At 35.5% G+C, this 20,961-nt stretch overlaps 4 protein-coding genes and 1 long non-coding RNA gene across 16 annotated transcripts; 2 read left to right on the top strand and 3 right to left on the bottom strand.

Moving 5' to 3' along the window:
• Positions 1–344: 344 nt before the first annotated feature.
• Positions 345–1,815, bottom strand: LOC129294081 (E3 ubiquitin ligase BIG BROTHER-related-like). Its single transcript, XM_054932195.1, has one exon. It carries the CDS (start codon positions 1,194–1,196, stop codon positions 597–599), a length of 600 nt encoding a protein of 199 aa, XP_054788170.1. The 5' UTR covers positions 1,197–1,815; the 3' UTR covers positions 345–596.
• A 293-nt stretch (positions 1,816–2,108) lies between these two features.
• LOC129294639 (proteasome subunit beta type-3-A-like) lies at positions 2,109–5,622 on the bottom strand. The gene is made up of 6 exons (XM_054933079.1): positions 5,358–5,622; positions 5,157–5,264; positions 3,751–3,840; positions 3,394–3,478; positions 3,077–3,171; positions 2,109–2,437 (listed from the first exon to the last, which is right to left on the bottom strand). Exons 1-6 carry the CDS (start codon positions 5,543–5,545, stop codon positions 2,389–2,391), a joined length of 615 nt encoding a protein of 204 aa, XP_054789054.1. The 5' UTR covers positions 5,546–5,622; the 3' UTR covers positions 2,109–2,388.
• Positions 5,623–8,497: 2,875 nt separating this feature from the next.
• Positions 8,498–14,704, top strand: LOC129294638 (beta-galactosidase 16). Its single transcript, XM_054933077.1, has 18 exons — positions 8,498–8,843; positions 10,433–10,528; positions 10,612–10,724; positions 10,816–10,882; positions 10,968–11,060; positions 11,160–11,303; positions 11,403–11,497; positions 11,601–11,706; positions 11,792–11,876; positions 11,957–12,075; positions 12,179–12,340; positions 12,438–12,619; positions 12,727–12,812; positions 13,092–13,201; positions 13,377–13,469; positions 13,643–13,747; positions 14,010–14,155; positions 14,262–14,704. Exons 1-18 carry the CDS (start codon positions 8,658–8,660, stop codon positions 14,371–14,373), a joined length of 2,100 nt encoding a protein of 699 aa, XP_054789052.1. The 5' UTR covers positions 8,498–8,657; the 3' UTR covers positions 14,374–14,704.
• Positions 14,705–15,888: 1,184 nt separating this feature from the next.
• Positions 15,889–20,476, bottom strand: LOC129294640 (replication factor C subunit 2-like). 12 transcript variants are annotated; one of them, XM_054933085.1, is made up of 9 exons: positions 20,287–20,476; positions 19,549–19,714; positions 19,368–19,437; positions 19,241–19,284; positions 18,941–19,022; positions 18,724–18,791; positions 17,305–17,388; positions 17,024–17,095; positions 15,889–16,532 (listed from the first exon to the last, which is right to left on the bottom strand). In XM_054933085.1, the coding sequence occupies exons 3-9, from the start codon at positions 19,383–19,385 to the stop codon at positions 16,529–16,531; spliced, it is 372 nt and encodes a 123-aa protein (XP_054789060.1). In that variant the 5' UTR covers positions 19,386–19,437; positions 19,549–19,714; positions 20,287–20,476; the 3' UTR covers positions 15,889–16,528. The 12 variants fall into 12 exon arrangements, 8 of the variants coding, with proteins under 8 accessions (XP_054789060.1, XP_054789059.1, XP_054789057.1 ...); XM_054933084.1 differs by having other exon boundaries at positions 19,249–19,284; XM_054933082.1 differs by having other exon boundaries at positions 19,211–19,284; positions 20,287–20,475.
• LOC129294641 (uncharacterized) lies at positions 18,373–18,605 on the top strand. Its single transcript, XR_008589417.1, has 2 exons — positions 18,373–18,416; positions 18,519–18,605. It is a non-coding gene; the product is annotated as an uncharacterized LOC129294641 (long non-coding RNA).
• Positions 20,477–20,961: the final 485 nt, after the last annotated feature.

Here is a 20,961-nt window from a genome sequence, read left to right as displayed (position 1 = left end):
CATATGGACTTCTCAAACATGAATTTAATATAGGTAATATCTATATATATGTATATATATATAAAATACAGGTAATTTCTAAATGGTGAGATATTGTATATATTTATACACCCTATACGATTTTTTTAAATATACAATACACACTATATGTTTTTTCATGTATATGAACATTGAATTTTGCCCTGAAAGAAGGTGGGAACTAGTGTGTGGCCAACCATGCAATAGATGCTTCTACATGATAGCTTAATGAGATACATATTAATTCTCAAAAGGAAGCAAGTATTCCCCGAAAATTAAAAAAAAAATCTTGATGGAAGGAAACAACCAAAAAAAAAAAATTAGGGAGGAAAATATGCAGAAGTAATTATTTGACGAATATACTTTAATCTGAGAATATAAATTATGAGGTTGAAATCGTGTCAACCAATAGAGATACTAATAACATTAAGAATTTTAAATTATTTGTGTTTTTTTAAACATTAAATTTCTGCGACGACTGCTCATTTGCCATGTAATGTTCTGATTGTTTCAGTGCTCCTTAATTATTTTCTGAAATATACATTTACAAATTAGTTGTAGGGTGCGATTAAGAGTTCTTAGTCAGCTTTGAAGTGGAGAACCTCAGTGCTACAAATTGGACAAACCTTCTTAATCTGAAGCCACTTGGTTATGCATTCTGAATGATAAGGGTGCTCACATTGAAGTGCCATTAGTGCTTGGCCTTCCTCATATTCAACCTGACATATCACACAACGATCTATTCCAGTCTTGTTTTCAGCAAAATGGCAAGTGTACGGATGCAAGCAGCAAGGGATTTCATTTGCTGACAATCCTCTCCTCTCCTCTCCTATAAATTCCCCCAATTCAATCAGCTCCTCGTAGGATAGTTCATCCGGATCTATCTCATCTTCTTCCATCTCTTCGTCGTTGCTTCCTTCACCCTCAAGAAACTGAAGGTCTCCTAATTCGAATTCTTGGCTCTCAGAAAAGTCAGCATATTCATCATCATCTTCATCTTCAAAAGATGACTCACTTTCATCTTCATTGCCGCTTTCTTCACTGTCCATGGTGGCAAACCTTGTGAAGGTTCCCTCTTGCTCTTGCAAAGCGATTGCCAGGGTGAAATCAGAGTTAACTTGCTCGAGTTCAGTGTATGGGGTTTTGTGGGAAGATTGTTTGCCCTCTTCTGGTTCCATTTGGAAGGAGCAAGAGGCGTTCCGCTACAACTGATGGATATGGGTTGAGCTGAACAGAGACAAAGCGACTTTGGTATTTGAGAGAATGAACGGAGGCATATTTTTGGAGAAACTTTCATGTCAAGTAATGGAAACCTTTTGTCATGGATGCTTGAGATTCCAGATTCTTGGCTATATCAAGGTTTCTCACCTTGAGGTTGCCAACTACGCCCACAAACTTTGAACATTTTTTCTGGACGAGGCAGCTTTCAATTCAAGCAATAACAACGCATCCTCCGTAAGTAGCATTATACCTTTTTACGTAACTAAAGACATCAATTGCCGTTTGTTGCTGCTTCGTTCTTAACCATTGTTTACAGACTACATATTGCTTTTATTTGTTTCTACACGGCAATGCCGTTCGCCAATTTCTTGAGGCAAAGCATACTATTTCTTTCCAGTTTCCACAGTGTATCGCTGTATCACTGTACAGCCTTCATACAAGTGCATCCCGTTGCCAACAAATCTGCGTCTGAGATCATTCTTGGTGATTTCAGGACGAATAAAAATCTTCAGCAACAATTGTTCAGACATCGCTGAACATGTTATTCTTTGCCATTGAGGAAGAAAAACAAATGTCATTTCCTCTTCCCCCTTAATATTATTATACACCTCCCCACGCCCCCCTCCCCAACCCCCCCCCCCCAAAAAAAAAAAACTGCAACTTATCCTTATGAAACACGGTAACCACTCTATAGAAACTCTTCAGCTAATTTCTATATCAAATTCCATTAGCCTCGTTTAAATATTTTTTAGGTAAAATTCACTAAACACAACTACAAGCATGTAGTAAAAATTTGTTCCCCAGCAGGTAACCCAACTGCTCTGTTAGTTGCCACATGGAAAAGCAAATGGTGATTAGTTCGGGTATCATGATCAAAATAAAGTACAATTATATTATAGGGCAAGAGAAAAACCAATGTTGTATCGTTATCGCGCTTTGCAAGCCAGTATTGACTAGCAAACAAAGTCGAACAGAGTAATTAATTTAATTCACAACATGCAGGACCAAATTAAGCGATCTCGAACATTCTTTTAACTGCGACTGTAACAAAGTACTCAATGACACCAGGGGCCAGCAAATGATATCTCCCATCCAGCTCCTGAACTCAGCAGTCGAAAGAGGATAGGAAATGAGCGAGGGGCTTAAAGGTCAATCCATTCTTCCCTTCAAGATCCTTTCCTTTACTTCAGTTGGCGTGCTGCAGGTGTGAATCAAAAAGAGCAATCATATGATACACCATGAATGGGCATAGAAACACCAAACTTGAATAGAAAATAAATATGAGGATACAGAAGCCCCAGTTTCAAGGGAGAAAGATAAAAAATATGTAAACCAGGTGAAAGAATAACAACGAAAATATAAAACTTGAGCATAAACACCCCCCTCAAAATAAAATAAGATAAAATGGAGGCTAAATTACAATAAGTAACTCATAAGTGCTTTGACTTCCTTCTCTACCTGTATAGTGACTAGCGGTAAATTCATTAAAGCTCATTTCTTGGCAACTTTATCACAAGCTAATCTTTAATTATAATTCTTCCAAAAATAAGTTTCTTTATTTACCCTTGGCAATTTCCATCACTGGTTTCAAGGGTCTATTATCCACTAAGGTGGATTCATACAGCAAAGAGGCCCTAACTTCCACCCTGATATGCATTACAGAACGCAGATAATCATAACACAAGGTGGAAGCCGCTGTGGCAGCTTATGCCCCTAAAATATGTAAAGCAGCGTACCATCCAACAAGCTGTTTGTGCGTAAAAGCAAAAGGGTGAGTACTTTCATAACATAGATACATGGGCAGCTACTAAGGGGCAAAAAAGAATCATAAGCTTACACAACATAGACATGTCCGCCCCAGCCACTTAAACAGTCACGATCAACAGAAGAAAGCAGTGCTTGGGAGATGGTCTCAAATAATTCCTCTGGTTCCTGAGGCACCCAAGAAAACATGGGAAAAACAATGAGCCATATCCTATGTTAGGAACTGTCCACATTAAAATTTGGTAGTTGTTGCTAATATTGTTTTGAAGAAGCTTATTGGATGTTCATTTTGTAGCAAGTGATGACAAGTGTAGACGGTAAACATCACACTGCACCAAGTTTTTTTAAAAAAGATTGTCATAAGAAATTAAATCGAACTTAGTAACCAACCATGTCAGGCTTAAACATCGACTCACAAGCACCATATAGAGACTCAGATGCAGTGCCTGCAACAACAAAATCTTTTGCAAGTTCCCTGCATACAAGAAAAACACAAAGATGATATTATCACAAACACATGGCTCATGAGAAAGTGTATGACTTTCATATCATTGAAAAATAGCCAAAATCCTAAGGCGTTTTATGGTTCAAACACCTTTTGCCATTAGTCACCTTTAACATAGTAAAATTCTTAGTCAAGAAATACAAACTTAAGATCATAAGAAGAGATAACTTGCAATTATAAGTTTTAATTAATTAAAATTTCCTTTGAAAATCAGTGGAGAATATAAGAAAGAGTCAACTCACTTTGCTCCAATTGAATCCATTGTGCAAATGAAAGGTCTGTCATCATCTCCTAATCCAGCAATTACAGGCTGGCAGAAGTATGGACCAAACCTATAAAGAAAAAGATGCATTAACATTCACATTCCAAATTACATAAATTTGCAAAATCATACAACCTTATAACTGATTCGGATGATAGCAGAAGCACATGGAAATAAGTTACACATAACTCACCAGCAAAATATTATCAATCATCAACACCTATTCCTCAACTTCATTGATATAATATAACATAAATTTCCAAATAAAATGAACTTTGTGTTTGAATTTTTTTTTTCTAGTCAATTGACTATTCTAAACCTGCTATTTTAACTTTGGGAAGAATTTCATTCTGATTTTGTACTTCATTTTCTTAAGCAGCCTCCGTGGATTATGGAGAAAAGAGAGCAAAGTTAGGATGGATGGGCAGGGAAAAAATTTAAACTATCCCATTTTAGGCTGCTAGAGATAGAGATTGTTAGGCCTCTGCCTCTCAATTGAAAAAATATATTCGCACAATTTAACTTTACATAAGGGAATAACTTATCAGAACCATTTGAACACTCCAGCCAGTGGCTTCAGTCTTCAGATAGTGTTTTTTCCCAGGAGTTCAGGTATAGCACAAACAGAACTCAGAGGCCTCCAGATTAGATGTAAATCCTCACCTTGCATTTTGTTGCCTTACTACAATGATTCTCAATCATGTCTTTATTTCTGTTTCTTCTATTATTAGCATATCTCACCAACTTATGCATGGGTGATCACAAGGTACGGTTTCCTTGTCATTTTTGTCCTCGACATGGGTTTGGGGATCCAGAATATCAGAACCTTGTAATCTGTATCCGATTGATTTCAATTTCAATCCGGATAATTTTGGTTGACTTCAAGTTGAAATGATACTAGTCAAATGTACCGAGCCCCCTTCCCTTAACCCATTTTCTAGCAGGACAGATATCATGAACAGGAGTACAGTACTTGCACTTTTATCAATTACATCTAGCCAATTGGTTCAGTTAACCTTGCCCCTCCGGTTTTAAGTTTACAATGTCATATTCAAGAAAGATATGGGACAACATGGCATACGCATAGAAAACCAATGATATTGCAGCAAACCAATGTTCTTCGATTTTGGGCCTATAGATGGGGTCCTCGTATTTTCGTTTTACAAAAAACGAATAAGAAATTGCCGTGTTCTAGTTCCAAAGGAAAGCCTTTCCAAAAGAAATGGTCGTGTCATCTTAACAGAATTTCAGTATGAACTTCCTAATTTGTAATTGCGAATCATTGTGAGCTCACAAGTTCACACAGAGCGTACACAGCAGTAATTAGGTAAGGTCAGGAGAAAAATTCTGATCCGATAAAATTCTGATATGATAAAATCTGCATACCTTTTCTCGTATAAAATAGCAGAGACTAAGCTGGCAAATGTCTCAGGCTTCATGTCCCTCTCTTCTCGAAGCTGATATAACTTGTGCCGGAACACGAGCCGTTGATAGCTTCAAGTAGAAGGGAGCAGCAGTAAGAAATTAAGAAAAGAAGCTGAAACTAGAGCAAGTGGGGAGATTGAGAGGGAGTGGTAGTATTCCTACAGTGTCTGGGCATCAGTAGCGAGGCCAGAAAGACCAATGAAAAGCTTGTCGTGAATCTTGTATATCCTCTGAAAATCGGTGGCGATAGTCTGAAGCTGAACACCGAGCCTCCGATCACTTGCGATGGCGAAACAGTTCTTACCCACCATGGCCACTAGGGCACTACCATTGTACTCGAAGATCGACATCTTCCCGAGAATCACTTCTGATTTTCTGGTTTGCTTTTGACGGGAAATTGAGGGAGATTAGTTGTTTATTGAATTTGCAGCGAACGCATCGAAGGCTGGCTTGGATACCACTCCAACACCCTCGCGATCTGGGCATGGTGGAAACACAAAATGGGCCTGTTCCGTCACTTTTGGGCCGCACGAGCCTCTGACTTGGACTTCGGTCATTAATTTGGACCTACATCTGTAAAATCACATTATGCGTGTGTACTCGTATTGTATAGTCCATAGCCCATTAGGGTTCACAACATAGCAAAAAAAAAACCTGGAAGATTGTATGGGCCTCGTGTCATAATGTAAAAGTTCGCAAAGCTGCTCCAACCTCTAAAAAAAAAAAAAGACTCTTACCTGAAAATTGCGAGGACTTATGCTATGATAATGCATTGACTTCGGTAAAGCAGGTATATTTCTTTGTTCATTTTACTGAGCATGAAATGGTATTAATAAATAGAAAGAGTTAATATTCTAAGTAAAATTAAAATATGTATTCGGTATCTAACTACGATTTCTATGAATATACAGATGCAAAGCGGGCTTTGGTATCGAAGAATGTGGAATTAGAATATTTTTGTTGAGAACGGTGGATCATGTTGCAGGGAGAGTTCCGAATAAATTAATAGCGCTGTTTGAGATGTGATCCATATGAATATAAAATGGTGCATTAACTGCGATGTTTGACACAAGCAAACCAATAAATTGTCACTTGCTCAAGTGATTAGCCAATGCTGCGCATGAATCATTTGCATAAGGGAGAAAATTGACATGTACGAACAAGAGAGACGCCTGTTTAATACAGAAGGCGTCGTATTGATGAAGAATTGAAAATACAGGAACAGGATGGCCGCACCGAGTGTTAATTGACTCCCAAAAACTAGCATTAATTGACGTTGACACTGAACTTCATCTAACTTATTAAGAATTCTTCTAGCTTTTGTTGGAAGAATGGATTAGTTACAGCTATTAGTGTTAATCACATTTTAAAAAGTTGGTTGTCTTAAGTTCTATATAAAGGATGATGTCACAATTTGTTAGAATTTACAGTGGTTAATATCCTGTCTCAGGAGAGATGTTAATATATGTTAGACCCTCACGGCCTCACCTCATTAATTATTTTGCCACAAAATATATAGTTTAATTTGGGGTTGGCTTATAATCCTTCATGCGAAGGATTTCTTCTTCTTTGGCTTAATAGAGGCATGCTTTTGCACCCTGTACGTTATGATAACTATCTCTGTGTGTGTTAACAAGATTTAATTCCTAAATGATAAATTTTAACTCAGACCAAACCAATTAAGTTAATTACCTACGCTCCATCCAGCGCAGCAGTGTAATTCTTTTGTGCACATTGCATCTTATTTGCAAGTAGCCAGAGGGACTTGTATTCGTCGAAGAGTTACATTAATTTACAATGAGTTGTAAGTGTTGTGGCCAAGAAATGAACTGTGCTAGTCATCAGGCCGTGAAGAAGGGAAAAAAAGAGTGGAGAAAGCTATTGGAAGATTGGAACGTAACTATAAATAATTGGTGATTTAGTTCATATATAACGTCAACGTTGCTTATCTGTCTTATAAGCCCATCTAATCTAATTCCTCCTTCATCATTTGACAAGATTGACTTGATACCGTTTTCTGACAGATCCGCACATCATATTTTCTTCGTTTCGTTACAAATTTAATTTTTTCTTCATTTTGTCCGTCTCCGAAGGCCGAGTCAATATTCCTTCACTCACGAGGCTGCACATGCATGCGAGTGCTAACAACTAAGTTGATAATTAAGCGCCACATGCAAATAATTTCGTGCTCATGATCATTGTTGGTAACCTAATTGTGTGTACGTGTAGTAGTTATGTGTTCTTATTGGCAACCTAATTTTAAATACGAGTAGTTGTTAGTCGTTTAAAATGCATATTCCAATTAATGTGTTGGATCTCAAGTTCACATGTGTTGGGGTTTGGTTGACATACGCCCACGCCTAAATAAGTTAATAGCATCGGATGGCGAATGAATTAAACATGGCATTGCAGGGACAAGATACATATCTTCATTATTTTGTTGGTTCTCGTCTTCTCGCATGAGGTTTCATGTGCAACAACATATATAAACCATACATTAATTAAACAGTGACCACATCGCACCCAATAATTAATATAATGATCTGGTATCGTTTAGATGAATTGACACTCTTGAACAATATGGAATGAATGTATATATCATTAATAAATATTCTTGTTGATCTTCTCATAAAGAAAATTAAACACACACATATATATATATATATGATAAGGAAATATTCATAAGACAAGTTTTCCTTTTAATTTATAAAAGTTAAATTTTTAGACTGAATTTGTACTACTACCCTGACGTATGGATTCTTTTTTTTTTTTTTTTTTGCGATAATCATTTAATTCTCTTACATTTTACTCCTAAAATGCATTGATTCTCCAAGGAAAAAAAAACATTTAGTTGTACTGTTTGTTATTAAAAAAAATTATAGTTTTATATTAAATTATTTTTGTTATTATATTCTATAACGCCACTTTAACTAAATATTTTTAATAACTACTGTAAGTAACATGCATCATTTGGACATGAACCATGACAGTTAAGAAGGGTAAAAAATTACACTATAAGTGGCTTAATGATGTAAAATATGCAGTAAATTTTTCAACACACACACACGCACACATATAAAATGATTAGAGTTGAAATTGAGTGATGTCTTTGGAGGGGGGGGGGATGTAATTAAATGTTAGATTTGCTGTCATTTCACATTAATCTAGATGGTAGAAGTAGGGTGCAAGTAAAAGCCCAGTAGTCTAATCTTTTGAATATATAACCAAAAAAATCCAATTTGCTGAAGTCACTCAGCTTTATTTTTCAATTAAATTTGGGATTGTTGGGTGTAGTTTCAGCTAATTCCATGTATGCATGGATGAAGAGACTGACTCTCTCTCTCTCTCTCTCTCTCTCACGTACAAATAGGTAGAGATCAGAAGCGCGCGCGCGCGTAGCTGGTTGGCAAGTTACAAAAGAAGCTGGCTTTAGAGACCACACCAAGCTAGAGTTTTTAAAAGATGGCGCAGAAGGAGAAGTTGGTGGTGAAGTGGCGGTGGTGGTGGCCTCTAGCACTAGTTTTGACGGCGGCTTGGGGCGGTGCCCAGGGAGGCAATGTCACCTACGATGGCAGGTCTTTAATCATCAACGGTGAACACAAAATCGTTTTCTCCGGTTCAATTCACTATCCTCGCAGCACTCCTGAGGTACTTTCCCTTACCAGTACTCCTCATCTTTATCGCTATTGCAGTTTCTTCTGATCTTGACAAATCATCATCTACATTGTCAGAAATATGAACTCGAGAGAGACAAATAAGAGATGATATCGTATAGTACTCGTACGGAATCATATATTCTTAATGTCTTTGTTAGGTGACAAACTTAATTCGTGTTCCCCGGAAATCCATGGGCTTAATTAGTTTGACAAAATTCAGATAACGAGTAATTAATTATCTGAAGCATCGTGCATAGACAGACGCTTGCTAGCTCCAATGGGATTCACAAAAGTCTCAAATTAAAGATGGCGAGCTGTTTCGATTCGATAGAGTGTTTTTTTTTTCTTTTTTATTTTATCATGACACGAAGCAGAGAACTTGGACTTCAACATTAATTCTACTCTGTATGTGCTTTTCTGTTCATTTTTCTAATAAAATTCTTCTAAAACATATAAATAATAATTTAATCTTTTAAAATATCATAATTTTTCTGAAGTATTTGAAAACTTTTTTGTCATTATTAAATTTATATAAATTATCAAATTACTTTTATTGAAAATAGTGGTTCATAAGTTTTATTTAAATATTCATAACTTTTTTTTTATATTCATAACAACGTAATAACAAATCACAATTTCGCATGTTAAATTTCTTATTTGCTGTTACATTATTACAAATATAAGAAAGAAAGTTGTAAATATTTAAACAAACTTGTAAATCATTTATTTTCAACAGCAATAATTTAATAATTTATATAAATTTATTAATGATGAAAATTTTTTTAACGATTTCAGATAAATTATGACATTTCAAGAGATTAAATTATCATTTATATATTTCAGATGGATTTTATTATTATTTTTCTTATTTATTCTGGCACCATTATTTCATTTTTAAAGATCATATGAGTTTTATTCTGGCCAAGATATTCTATAATTATTTTCTGAAATTACTATTTTGCCCCCAAAATTTCGGTATACTTTTTAAATTTCTTAATTCATATTCTTGATTTCTTTTTAATATTTTTTGTCATTTTATTTATTTGTAAAATTAAATCAAGTCCAGAATATGCTTTTCAATTCAATCTGTCAACACAATTAAGATAAATAAATAAAGATTTATTTGAAAGACTCGTATTTATTTAATTTGAAAGACCAAATATATATAGGTAGGTCATCTTTCTTGGACAAAAACAATTTTTTTTAATTTAACGAAGACACTGTTTTTAAGTTCACCATGATATATCTTCTTTTTTTGTTTGAAAAATTAAGAGCCAAGTTACCGACATAATTGTACGGATTTTTCAAAAAAAAAAAACTTGAATTTTAAAATTAGAACCAGGATCAGGTTGATGAATGCCACCAGTTTTGACTTTTGACTAACCACGCCGTTAGTCCGCGGGTAACATGAACCGTCATTGACTGGAGTGAAGGCCATGAGTTGCCTTGGCTCGTGTTGCAGTTTGTGAATGTAAAGGACTCTTCTGTGACACATGAATGGGTTCACTGTTTGAAGATGGGCCGGGCCTCACCCGATGTGCCTCAAAGCAAGTTTTTGTTTTTTTTGTTTTTTTGGAATAGATGTGGCCTTCCTTAATTTCCAAAGCCAAGCAGGGAGGCATAGATGTCATTCAAACTTACGTATTTTGGAACCTTCATGAGCCTAAACAAGGCCAGGTGACCTCACCATTCTCTTCTCACTCTCTTTTCACTAGATAAACAGATTGACGAATATTACTCATCCTTGTGTTGATTTGCAGTATGACTGCAGTGGAAGGCGTGATATAGTGAGGTTCATCAAGAAGATCCAAGCACAAGGTTTATATGTCACCCTCAGAATTGGACCTTTCATTGAGAGTGAATGGACTTATGGGTTAGACCTCCTCACCAGCTCATCATTACTTTGTCAACAAACAAAATCAAAACTTTGCTCTCTTCTACTCATTATGCTTCTTTTGGAGCAGGGGTTTGCCCGTTTGGTTGCATGACATTCCGGGCATTGTTTTTAGATCAGATAATGAGCCATTCAAGGTGTTCACTCTTCTAATTACTCTGTAACTTGAGCTACGCCGTAAAAGTGGTTCACTCAAAATCCTTTCTGTTCCATGAATGGCAGTATCAAATGCAAAAGTTCACCGCCAAAATTGTAAACTTGATGAAATCCCACAATCTTTATGCTTCACAAGGAGGGCCTATCATACTGTCACAGGTTTGAAGCTTTGCCAGAATAAAACTTGACTGTTAGTTAATATCACATGCTTGTGCCATTTTTCTGCCTACGTGAATTTGAATGTTCCATACAATGCAGATCGAGAACGAGTATGGCACGATTGAACCGGCTTTTCACGAGGGAGGACCACGCTATGTTCATTGGGCAGCACAAATGGTCGTGGGGCTTCACACTGGTGTGCCCTGGGTTATGTGCAAGCAAGATGATGCTCCTGATCCGGTGGTTCGTTCCACAGTCTCGTTTTCATGGATTTAATCACAAATTCACTGTATAGATATTGACAACTTGACTAATAATTATATGATCAATGTACTCTGGTAGATCAACGCGTGCAATGGTATGGAATGTGGGAGAACATTCAAGGGACCTAACTCGCCTCATAAACCTTCAATCTGGACAGAGAACTGGACAAGTTTGTATGTTCTAGTGGATTTCTTCCTTCCGTTTACAATCCCACTGAAATAGACGCCAAAGTATATAACTTGACTAATGCCCTTTAGTTTACTTGGAAATCTGAAGCTATCAAGCCTTTGGTAATGAACCGTACTTGAGATCAGCTGAAAATATTGCGTATAATGTTGCCTTGTTCGTTGCAAAGAAGGGAAGCTATGTCAACTACTACATGGTATGAGTTACGGCTGTTTGCTCTGCTCTATAAATAAAATAAGCCGTAAATGTGTTCTCTAGTTTAAATTATGGGTTTGATACAGTACCACGGAGGAACCAATTTTGGAAGAACATCTGCTACTTTTATGATTACGGCTTATTATGATGAAGCCCCTCTAGATGAATATGGTTCATTTCTCTCCTTTCTCAAATTACACAGCTGCAGAATTTCAAATCACTTCATGACTTGCCTGTGCTAATGTGATTAGGTTTAATTAGGCAGCCAAAATGGGGGCATCTCAGAGACCTACATGCTGCGATCAAGTCCTGCTCAAAAACTATACTTTCTTCTACCCAAGCTACCCTCAGCTTGGGGGGGCAACAAGAAGTAAGATGTTTACAACTCTTGGACATATATATTATCTGATAATTAATGACTTCATTTTATACTTGAAACAAAAATTATTCCTTGGCCATCCCATCTTCTCCAGGCCTATGTTTTCAGAGAGAGCAAAACAGAATGTGCTGCCTTTCTGGAAAATAAAGATAACAGAGAAGTCACCGTCCGATTTCATAGCATTCCATATAAACTACCTCCAAAATCAATTAGCATTCTCCCAGATTGCAGGAGTGTAGCCTTCAACACTGCCAAAGTAAGAACCAAATGCTCAGAACATGAATGTTTTGAAATTTTAAGAAACGCTTCAACCAGGAAAAAAGGAACTTCTTACTTATGAGCAGCTATTGTAGGTAAATGCAAAATACAGTACCAGAACAATGAAACCTGTAGTACATTTTAAATCAGCTGAACAATGGGAAGTGTACAAAGAAGCCATTCCTAGCATCGTTCACACTACCTTAAGAGCAAACAGGCTATTAGATCAGATCAGCACGGCAAAAGATAAATCTGACTATTTGTGGTATATTTTCAGGTAATCAGAAACACAAGTAATCAGCATCAACTTCATTTATGACGTTTGTTGCCTTAACTAAGTTTTGTTATACACTAATATGCTTGCTATCAATCTTACTCACCCAGGTTTCGTCATTCAAATTCTCAATCGTTTCTCAGTGCATCTAGCCATGGACATATCTTGCATGCATTCGTCAATGGAGTTCTAGCAGGCAAGCTCTAAATCTCCAAGTCTTTTTCATAGATTGACAACATAAAATTGATCAAACGATGATCACATCAAATATAAATCTTTTTTTATGAGAATGGACAATTATGGATTGTGTAAACCATAGCATAGGAAGTTGTAATTTCAGGGTAACATGTGAATTGCAATTAAAATCGACATTTGCTGAAGATAACATGCCACAAGCAATGATTCATTAGATCACACATTTCTTTCATTTTCACAACAGTGTATGTTGCTGTATCTTTCCTCCTCTCAATTCTAGGTTCTGCACATGGAATTCACAACAATGTATCTTTCACCATGAACCGCAATATCAAATTGAGAAAAGGAGTCAACCATATTTCCTTCCTCAGTGCAACAGTTGGATTGCCGGTACTAGTGTCCTTGTTTTCAACAGTTCCTTTTCATTCATTATCAACAAGCAATATATATATATATATATGTATAAATGATATACATTGGATTAACATGCAAAATTAAGACTTGACAACAGAGATAAAGAAAGCTAATGAATAACATGACATATTCATTATATTTTTACATTAAGGATTCTGGAGCACACCTAGAGCGCAAAGTTGCTGGATTGCGCAGTGTCAGAGTTGGTGATAGAGATTTTAATCATCATACCTGGGGATATCAGGTGATTAAATCTGAAGCTAAAAAACACGATAATTTAGCAGACTGCAGGGAAATAAGATATCCATCTTTATTTCTTAATTAGAAACCGTGATGTTTGCGCGTGCATGCGTTTCTCTAGTACATTTGTGGGTAATTTTGTTTCATTACGTGCTTACGTTTAAGTTTTGAATGAAGGTTGGGTTATTAGGAGAAAAGTTGCAAATCTATACAGTTACTGGATCAAGTAAAGTTCAGTGGAAAAGGCTCGGAAGGTCAACAAATCCACTGGGGTGGTATAAGGTAAGAGTACTTTAAAAGCATTTAGTTCAAATTAGTAAATCCATCGTGCATAGAAAACCTTACAGGAAATCCAAATAGCTACAATTTCTCTTCTAGTACTTTGTGCTTGAGGCTGTCATTGCCTTTTTCTTCTTCCATTCGCCTTCTATTGGTGACAAATTTTTATTGTATTCCATGAACACTTTATAGTGATAGTGTGCCACTGTCATTCACATTTGGACAATCGAAATTACCAGTTACAAGTAAAAGAAAATTTTTGCAGACCACATTTGATGCACCACCAGGAAATAATCCGATAGCACTTGATCTTGGTTCTATGGGGAAGGGTGAAGTTTGGGTTAATGGGGAGAGTATTGGCCGTTATTGGGTATCATTCGTCACGCCGAAAGGGAATCCTTCACAGAGATGGTAGGTTCCTCTGTCACTTTTTCATTTTGTTTTGAGGTATGTATCATTGACTGATGTTTGACATTTGCTTACAAAACTCCACAATTTGGGGGGAAAATCTGTTCAGGTACCATATCCCTCGATCCCTCCTGAAACCTTCTGGAAACCTACTAGTTCTGTTTGAAGAAGAAACAGGAGACCCCCTTAGGATTTCTCTGGACACAGTCACATTGTCATGAATGAATATCATTGCATATCTGGATTCAAGGGAATGCTCTATCCTCAATCACGCACTTGCCTTGTTAATACATGATATGATGTGCACTACAGAGAGACTGTGATTCTATTTATCTCTCGCATTTGGATTAGGGTTTTGATTATCCCAAAAATACGAGAATTTCAAGTCTCCAATTCTCCATACAGACGAGCAACATTGTCTTCTCCACCGAGAAGAATTTGTTTTTCAAATTGGTATTTACTTTTGGTGAAAGAGTTGGATTTACCTTTGTCTCTACTCTTTAATAGTTTATGTCCATTCATCAGTAATAGAGATCAAAATTTTTCACTTTATTCTCATTCCATATTTGATGCGCCAGAAGAGATATTTATGCGCATGTTCATAATATGCAATCGTTAACAAATTTCACATGAATAGATTATAACTTGGCATCACCTACTGAGATGGAAATAGTAGCTGAGCTGGATGATTCAACAATCATCAAGGAGAAAAATGACATGCCACATCAAAGTATTGGATTAATATGCACAATTAAATCCTTTAATAAATCACTAGAATGGGGTTAGAAGAAAATAGTTACATTGTTCATTACTAACAATAATGGCGGTTGTAGGCATCAGATGTTTGCTTCTCCCTCAGACCCTCACAACCTAGCATCTCAGGGACAGGGTCTGTCCGGCAACGGCCAACAAGTACAGCCTGCAAAAGTTCTTTGCCTTGATGCATTCCATGTTTTGGATTGTATTACTTCGAAGAAATATACAATGCTTCCGAGAATGTGATGATCTTCACCTGTGATAATGCCCTTAACTTACTCGGGTTTAAGGTTTTCAGAATTTATTTATAAATTTATGATCTTCACCAGAGATCAGTATGCCAAATATTTGTCTTCTGCATCCAAGAATATCTGAAAACTTAAGTTCCGTTTACTTACTAAAAAGAAATGGAATGAAATATATTAAAAAAATAAATATAAAAATAAAATGATTAAAAAATATATATAAGTAAATTTATAAGAAGAAAGAATAATTTAATTCATGAGATTAAAAATCATGATTCATAAAATATTTGAAGGGTATAATGATTTTTACATATGTAATATATATTAATAAGTTTTACTATGGAGAGAAAAGTAATTTAATTTATTTTTATCTTAATTTGCTCAATCTATTTCATTTCTTTTTAATAACGAAACGAAACATTAGTGCAATTTGAATCTTGAAACTACACTACATGGCTCAGGAGTTGAAGGACAAGGAAAAACAAAAAACAAAAAAAGAATACCCTCTCACCTTGGTAAGAGCGTTATATTATTCTCTTGATTAATAAAGTTGACAATAGGTAGCCTATTTATACCAATCATATAAGGCTAGTTTTATCTAAAATTTTAAGCAATATATTAAACACAAGGGGAGGTTACAGGTATTATAAGCTACTTATTATGGCCATTGTATGGGAGTTACAAGCTCCTTATCATGGATATTATCATTTGAGCATTATGACTTTGTAACTACTATAACAGCAGAATAGAAGGAATCAATATAGAAAGTTATCATTCCGTTTCAGTACATCTCAAGTCACAGACGGAGAACCACAAGAAATTACAGATACTTGCCGTCCAAAGGCAATAATCATATTAGGAGTCCCATATTCTGGAAACGATATGTCGGCTCAATCCTCTCTGTAGGGAACAGGACCCGACTCCAATTGCCTATTAGAATTCATGAACCCCTTTTCCACCTGGGTCTGTACTGTGAAGTCGTTCTTCGTCTCGATATACGTGTTTATAGTGTCTTTTCTTGCGAGTAGGTAAATCACCGCTACAATGTATATTGCCATTGAAAGAAAAACTACGATCCCACTGAACACAATTGCAACCTTGGTAGACTGTTATGAATTAGCCGACCCTGTACTTAGGTAATACAGATTGATTTCGATAATCCCTATCCCGAGAATCTATGATATGACCACGATCTGCACACAAGTCTTGACACCCTTCATTCAATTTTGATTTTGATGCTCACTGGATCATATAAAGGTGAAAGCGAAAGAAAAACAGCTCACAATTAGAGAATTCTTGTGAGGACCCATCTTGGTGCTGCTGCTGCTAAACTTGAGGAATGGGATCAAAGCCAATGGAAGCTCAAATGAAAGTATCATCTGCATAATACTCTCAAATTTAACACAGCCAGCAAAAAATGAGAGTTTTGAGGAAAAAGGAATATAATGATGAGGCTTGAAACTACAAACCGAGGTATGAATACAGGAATCTCTTGTTTTTCTTTTTCCTTACAGATGTTCATAAAGTACACAGGTAACAAGACCTCGAAGCTATTTGGAAGCGTGTTATAGACACAGATTACATACACAATTGTAAGTTTCCGCAAACCCGAGACTTTGAACTTGCCACCATTACATAGTGTGAATTCTAGTAGACTCGAGTTTACACACCAAAAAAAAAAATAAAAAAAAAATAAAATAAAATAGGCCACTGTAGATCTATCATTACCGATAGAAAACTAAATCTCAATGAGCTACTCGGAGTGCAATTAATCTTCGTTTTTTAAATTTCAAATTTACTACAAGAAGAATTTAAAAAATGACCCTTGAAAGATTTAACAAGCTGCATGCGGATGATTTTACATTCCTACCTAGCCCTCGAAAGAAAATCCCTCTGGCATGTTACAACAAGCTCGAATTGTATTGCCGGCCACGTCAAGAAGCTGCAAATATTCATCACCATCAACAAGGCACAGCAAATCCACAAGCAATAAATAAGCCATTGCCGCACAGGCATTGAGCAAACTTATTAAGCTTTTAAAAGCCAATTAAAAGATGCTGGAGCCCCAACTGACGAGCAGGATAAACTACAGTTTTGAAATCCAAAACATGAGGTCAAAACAACTGATGAAACATAAGGATCAAAAGGCACCTTATCAGCTTCAGCCAATTTCTTGGATATTCTTGCTTTCTGTTCATCTGATATATCATCTGCTTCAACAATGGCCTCAAATAACTGGATTAAACAAAAATTCAATATCCTTCAGTAAAAGAATTGATTCTGCAATTATTGGCAAAAAAGGATTTCCCAAACTGGAGAAACAGACATGACTCAGTAATTGTCATTGACTTCCTTGTTTGCTAAATCAAAATTACCACTTTTACATGTTGCAAGAAATGCTTGCACAACCTCTGTAGCAATGACCATATACATTGAGAGATTTTAGGGAGTCAGGAAATGACAAGGTGAAAATGAATAAAGTATTACAATTTTAAATAAACAAGTGTTCCCAGGGGAGGAAGTTATTTAAAGGAGAAAACAAAAGGAGCAAATAAAGCAACAGTTGCAATTCAAACCCTTCAACCTTTTTAGGCCAGAGAGATACCATTAAGCAAAAACACCATTGACTACATAATAACCAGTTTCTACTTTCCACTAACATTATGCCAATCATGATGGCTCCAAACAACTTTTAATGCATACCATATTTTAACTTTTCACAAAAATTGACAAGACAAAGGAAACATAGCACCACAATCTACCCCCAGAGACAGAAATCAGGTCCTTTGAAGAAATTGAAGACCCAAATAAAAGGGCAGCTGACTGCAATGTCAATAGGTTAGTTCAAATGACAGATAACCATGCATAGATTCTTGAAACTATGTGCCAAGGCTTGCTCATTGCTGTTGTCAGAGAAGAGATTAAGCCACCAAAAACTGAATAGATGAAGTTGAAATCCATAGCATAAATAATTAAAAAAGAAACTTCATTCCTTTTCTTTTTGAAAGCTGCTTCATTGAAAAAACAATACAAGATTATAAAGTGTTCTCCAATGAAGGGAACATAAGTAAAGCAAAACCTCTTGGCGGTACCACTAAGTTTCTAATCAACTATTGTGCACAAAATCTGAATTTTTTCGCATAAACTAGCTTTGCACACATAAGGTGAAAGACAGCAAAGCAGACCTACTATCAAAGAAACTTGGAAAACTACCAAAAACACTTTAATTTGGTGGATAACGAGATATCAAAGAAATTAGCAAGGTTGTTTGATGGTATAGAGCAGAATGAGTTAGAATCATACCCATTAACACACGCACGCTAACATTCATAAGTTGTTCCAGCTCAGTTAAAGAAATTAGCAAGGTTGTTTGATGGTATAGAGCAGAATGAGTTAGAATCATACCCATTAACACACGCACGCTAACATTCCTAAGTTGTTCCAGCTCAGTTCACAAAGTTATTGAGCCACTAAAATTACAGGAAACACAACCATCATGTGAAATCACAAAATCAGAAGTACCATAACTCACGTCTTTGAAGTACAAAAATATGATACCAAAGAAAGTACCTCGCCTGCAAGTATGTAATAGCCCTACGGAGATCCCCTTGAGAAATGGAGCCAAGGTTTGAAAGAGCCTATGGAGGTAAAGAAGAATTAAATATTTCACTAAGATGTCTACAAAACCACCATAAACAAAGAACACACACACACACACATGCATGCATATACATATGTTCCTAACAAATAGTATTGCTGTACAAGCTCTAATCTATTTGCTTCCCACCTCAGAATCAAGATTAAGTCCTTCTTCTTTGCAAATGTACAGTATTCGACTGCTCATGATTTCTTTTGACAGCAGCTTAAACCTGAATTTTGCACACCTTGAAGCAAGTGGTTCTATAATCTTACAAAAATTTATAACCTTTCTGTTATAAAACCCAAGGCACATCTCTCCTTGATCCAAAAATTGACATGAATAGAAGAAGGACAAAAACATGATAGTAAAAATGCCAAGGATGGTAGTTTGTCAGTTATAATAGGACAGATAAGATACCTACTAATGTAATTGCATATAAAAAAGAACCTTGTAACCTTAGAGTAAGTCTCCATTGTACGACGCAGAGCATTCTGTACAAAAGAATATAGGAGGTGAGGGAACATGGAACTTCACAACAACCAAAGTTAGAAATTCTAAATAAAAAGAAACATGCCTGAGCATCTTCGGCCATTGAATCTGCCTCATCTAGAACAATAATCTTATATAGCGGGCATGGATAACCACTGAATTTGATAACACCAAAATAATGAGAGGACAGCAGAAAAATATGTACGGACAAAACAGATAAAGGAAATCAATCACAAAAGAGGACTAGATATTACAATATAACATACCTCTTACGCTGATTGGTGCTAACAGCCACAGCAGCAAAATCCTTTATCTTTGTCCACACAACATTAATCCCACGATCATCACTTGCATTCAGTTCCAGCACCCTAGACTTGTAAAGCTCAGGTCTGCGAGATAAGAAGGTGGCCGGTCGTCAAGATGACAGCTAAGCTGAGCAATGAATTAAAATAATAATCAAAACACTCATCCCTACCATCATTCAATCTTTAAGAAGTCTAAAATAATAATCATCATCACCAAAATCATAATTAACTTTATTCAAATCTCCAGTATATTGAGACATTAGGAGCTGAAATAATTTCAACACAAATAAAGTAATAAACAAACAATCGTACAATAAAGAAACAATAACTCAGCACAAATAATTCAGCATAAATAATTCAGCAATCAACACACAAATAATTCATTCTACAAAATCAGCGAATAATTTTCTCGTTAAGAGCTAGAATTGAAAATAACAAATCATTTCTATCTGATTGCATTTTCTGATTACAGTACTGATAAAAAAATGGAATTCTGAAATCTAAAAATGTAATATAAAAAATTCTGATTCCAGTATTACAGCTGATAACGTGACATGAATGATTCAACAAAAGAAACATACAGTTATTTTGGGGAGAAAAATTTTTAAATTTAAAATCAGCACAAATCATTCAGCATAAATAAAAATTTAAAATCGAACTGAACAAGGAGAGTGAGTGGGAGGGAGAGATAGGTCAAACCAGAAGAGACGAGTTCACGACGCGAGGAACGAGGAACTGAAGCCACGAGAAGACAGATCAAACCATACAGTGAGAAGAATCTGAACTCTGAGGCCACGAGGAACGAGGAACTGAGAAGAGGAAGAAGCGAAGTGGAGACAAGTTCGATGGAGGAATCAAACCAAATCAATCCACTTGTACAAAAAATGACATCTGTTCAGTTTTCTATTAAAGTCAGTTTGTTTTGATTTTTAAATGATTTAATTTAATTTATATATGAAATAAATTATAATACTTTTTTTATTTGCTTTTATTTTATATTTCAATCTCAAGTTATATTTTTAATTTTATTATTTATTAATAAAAATAAATATTATATTAAAAATAAAAATAATTAAATTTTGTTTTGAATAAATATAAAAGTATATGCATTATAATTATGTTAACATGAGTTAAATTTTATTATAAATTATTTTTATATTTATAAATTTATTAGCATCTTCTTTCACTTAAGATTCTTGATAAAGAACAATATATTACGTAAATTAATGTTGGGTTTGTGTTGAACTTTAGTTGAGGTTAAAATTTAAAAATAATAAATACTAATTAATAATTTAGTATTAATTATAAAAAAATACACTTAAAAATATAAAAGGTATGAATGTTTTAAAGAAAAAAATAAAACTTAAACCAAAT

This window comes from Prosopis cineraria, unplaced genomic scaffold, assembly GCF_029017545.1.
Source record: "Prosopis cineraria cultivar Desert tree isolate PC_DT_omini unplaced genomic scaffold, ASM2901754v1 PC15, whole genome shotgun sequence".
Classification (NCBI taxonomy): Eukaryota; Viridiplantae; Streptophyta; class Magnoliopsida; order Fabales; family Fabaceae; genus Prosopis; species Prosopis cineraria.
Note: the sequence above shows the minus strand (reverse complement) of the source record. Positions and strands in the feature narration are given on the sequence as shown.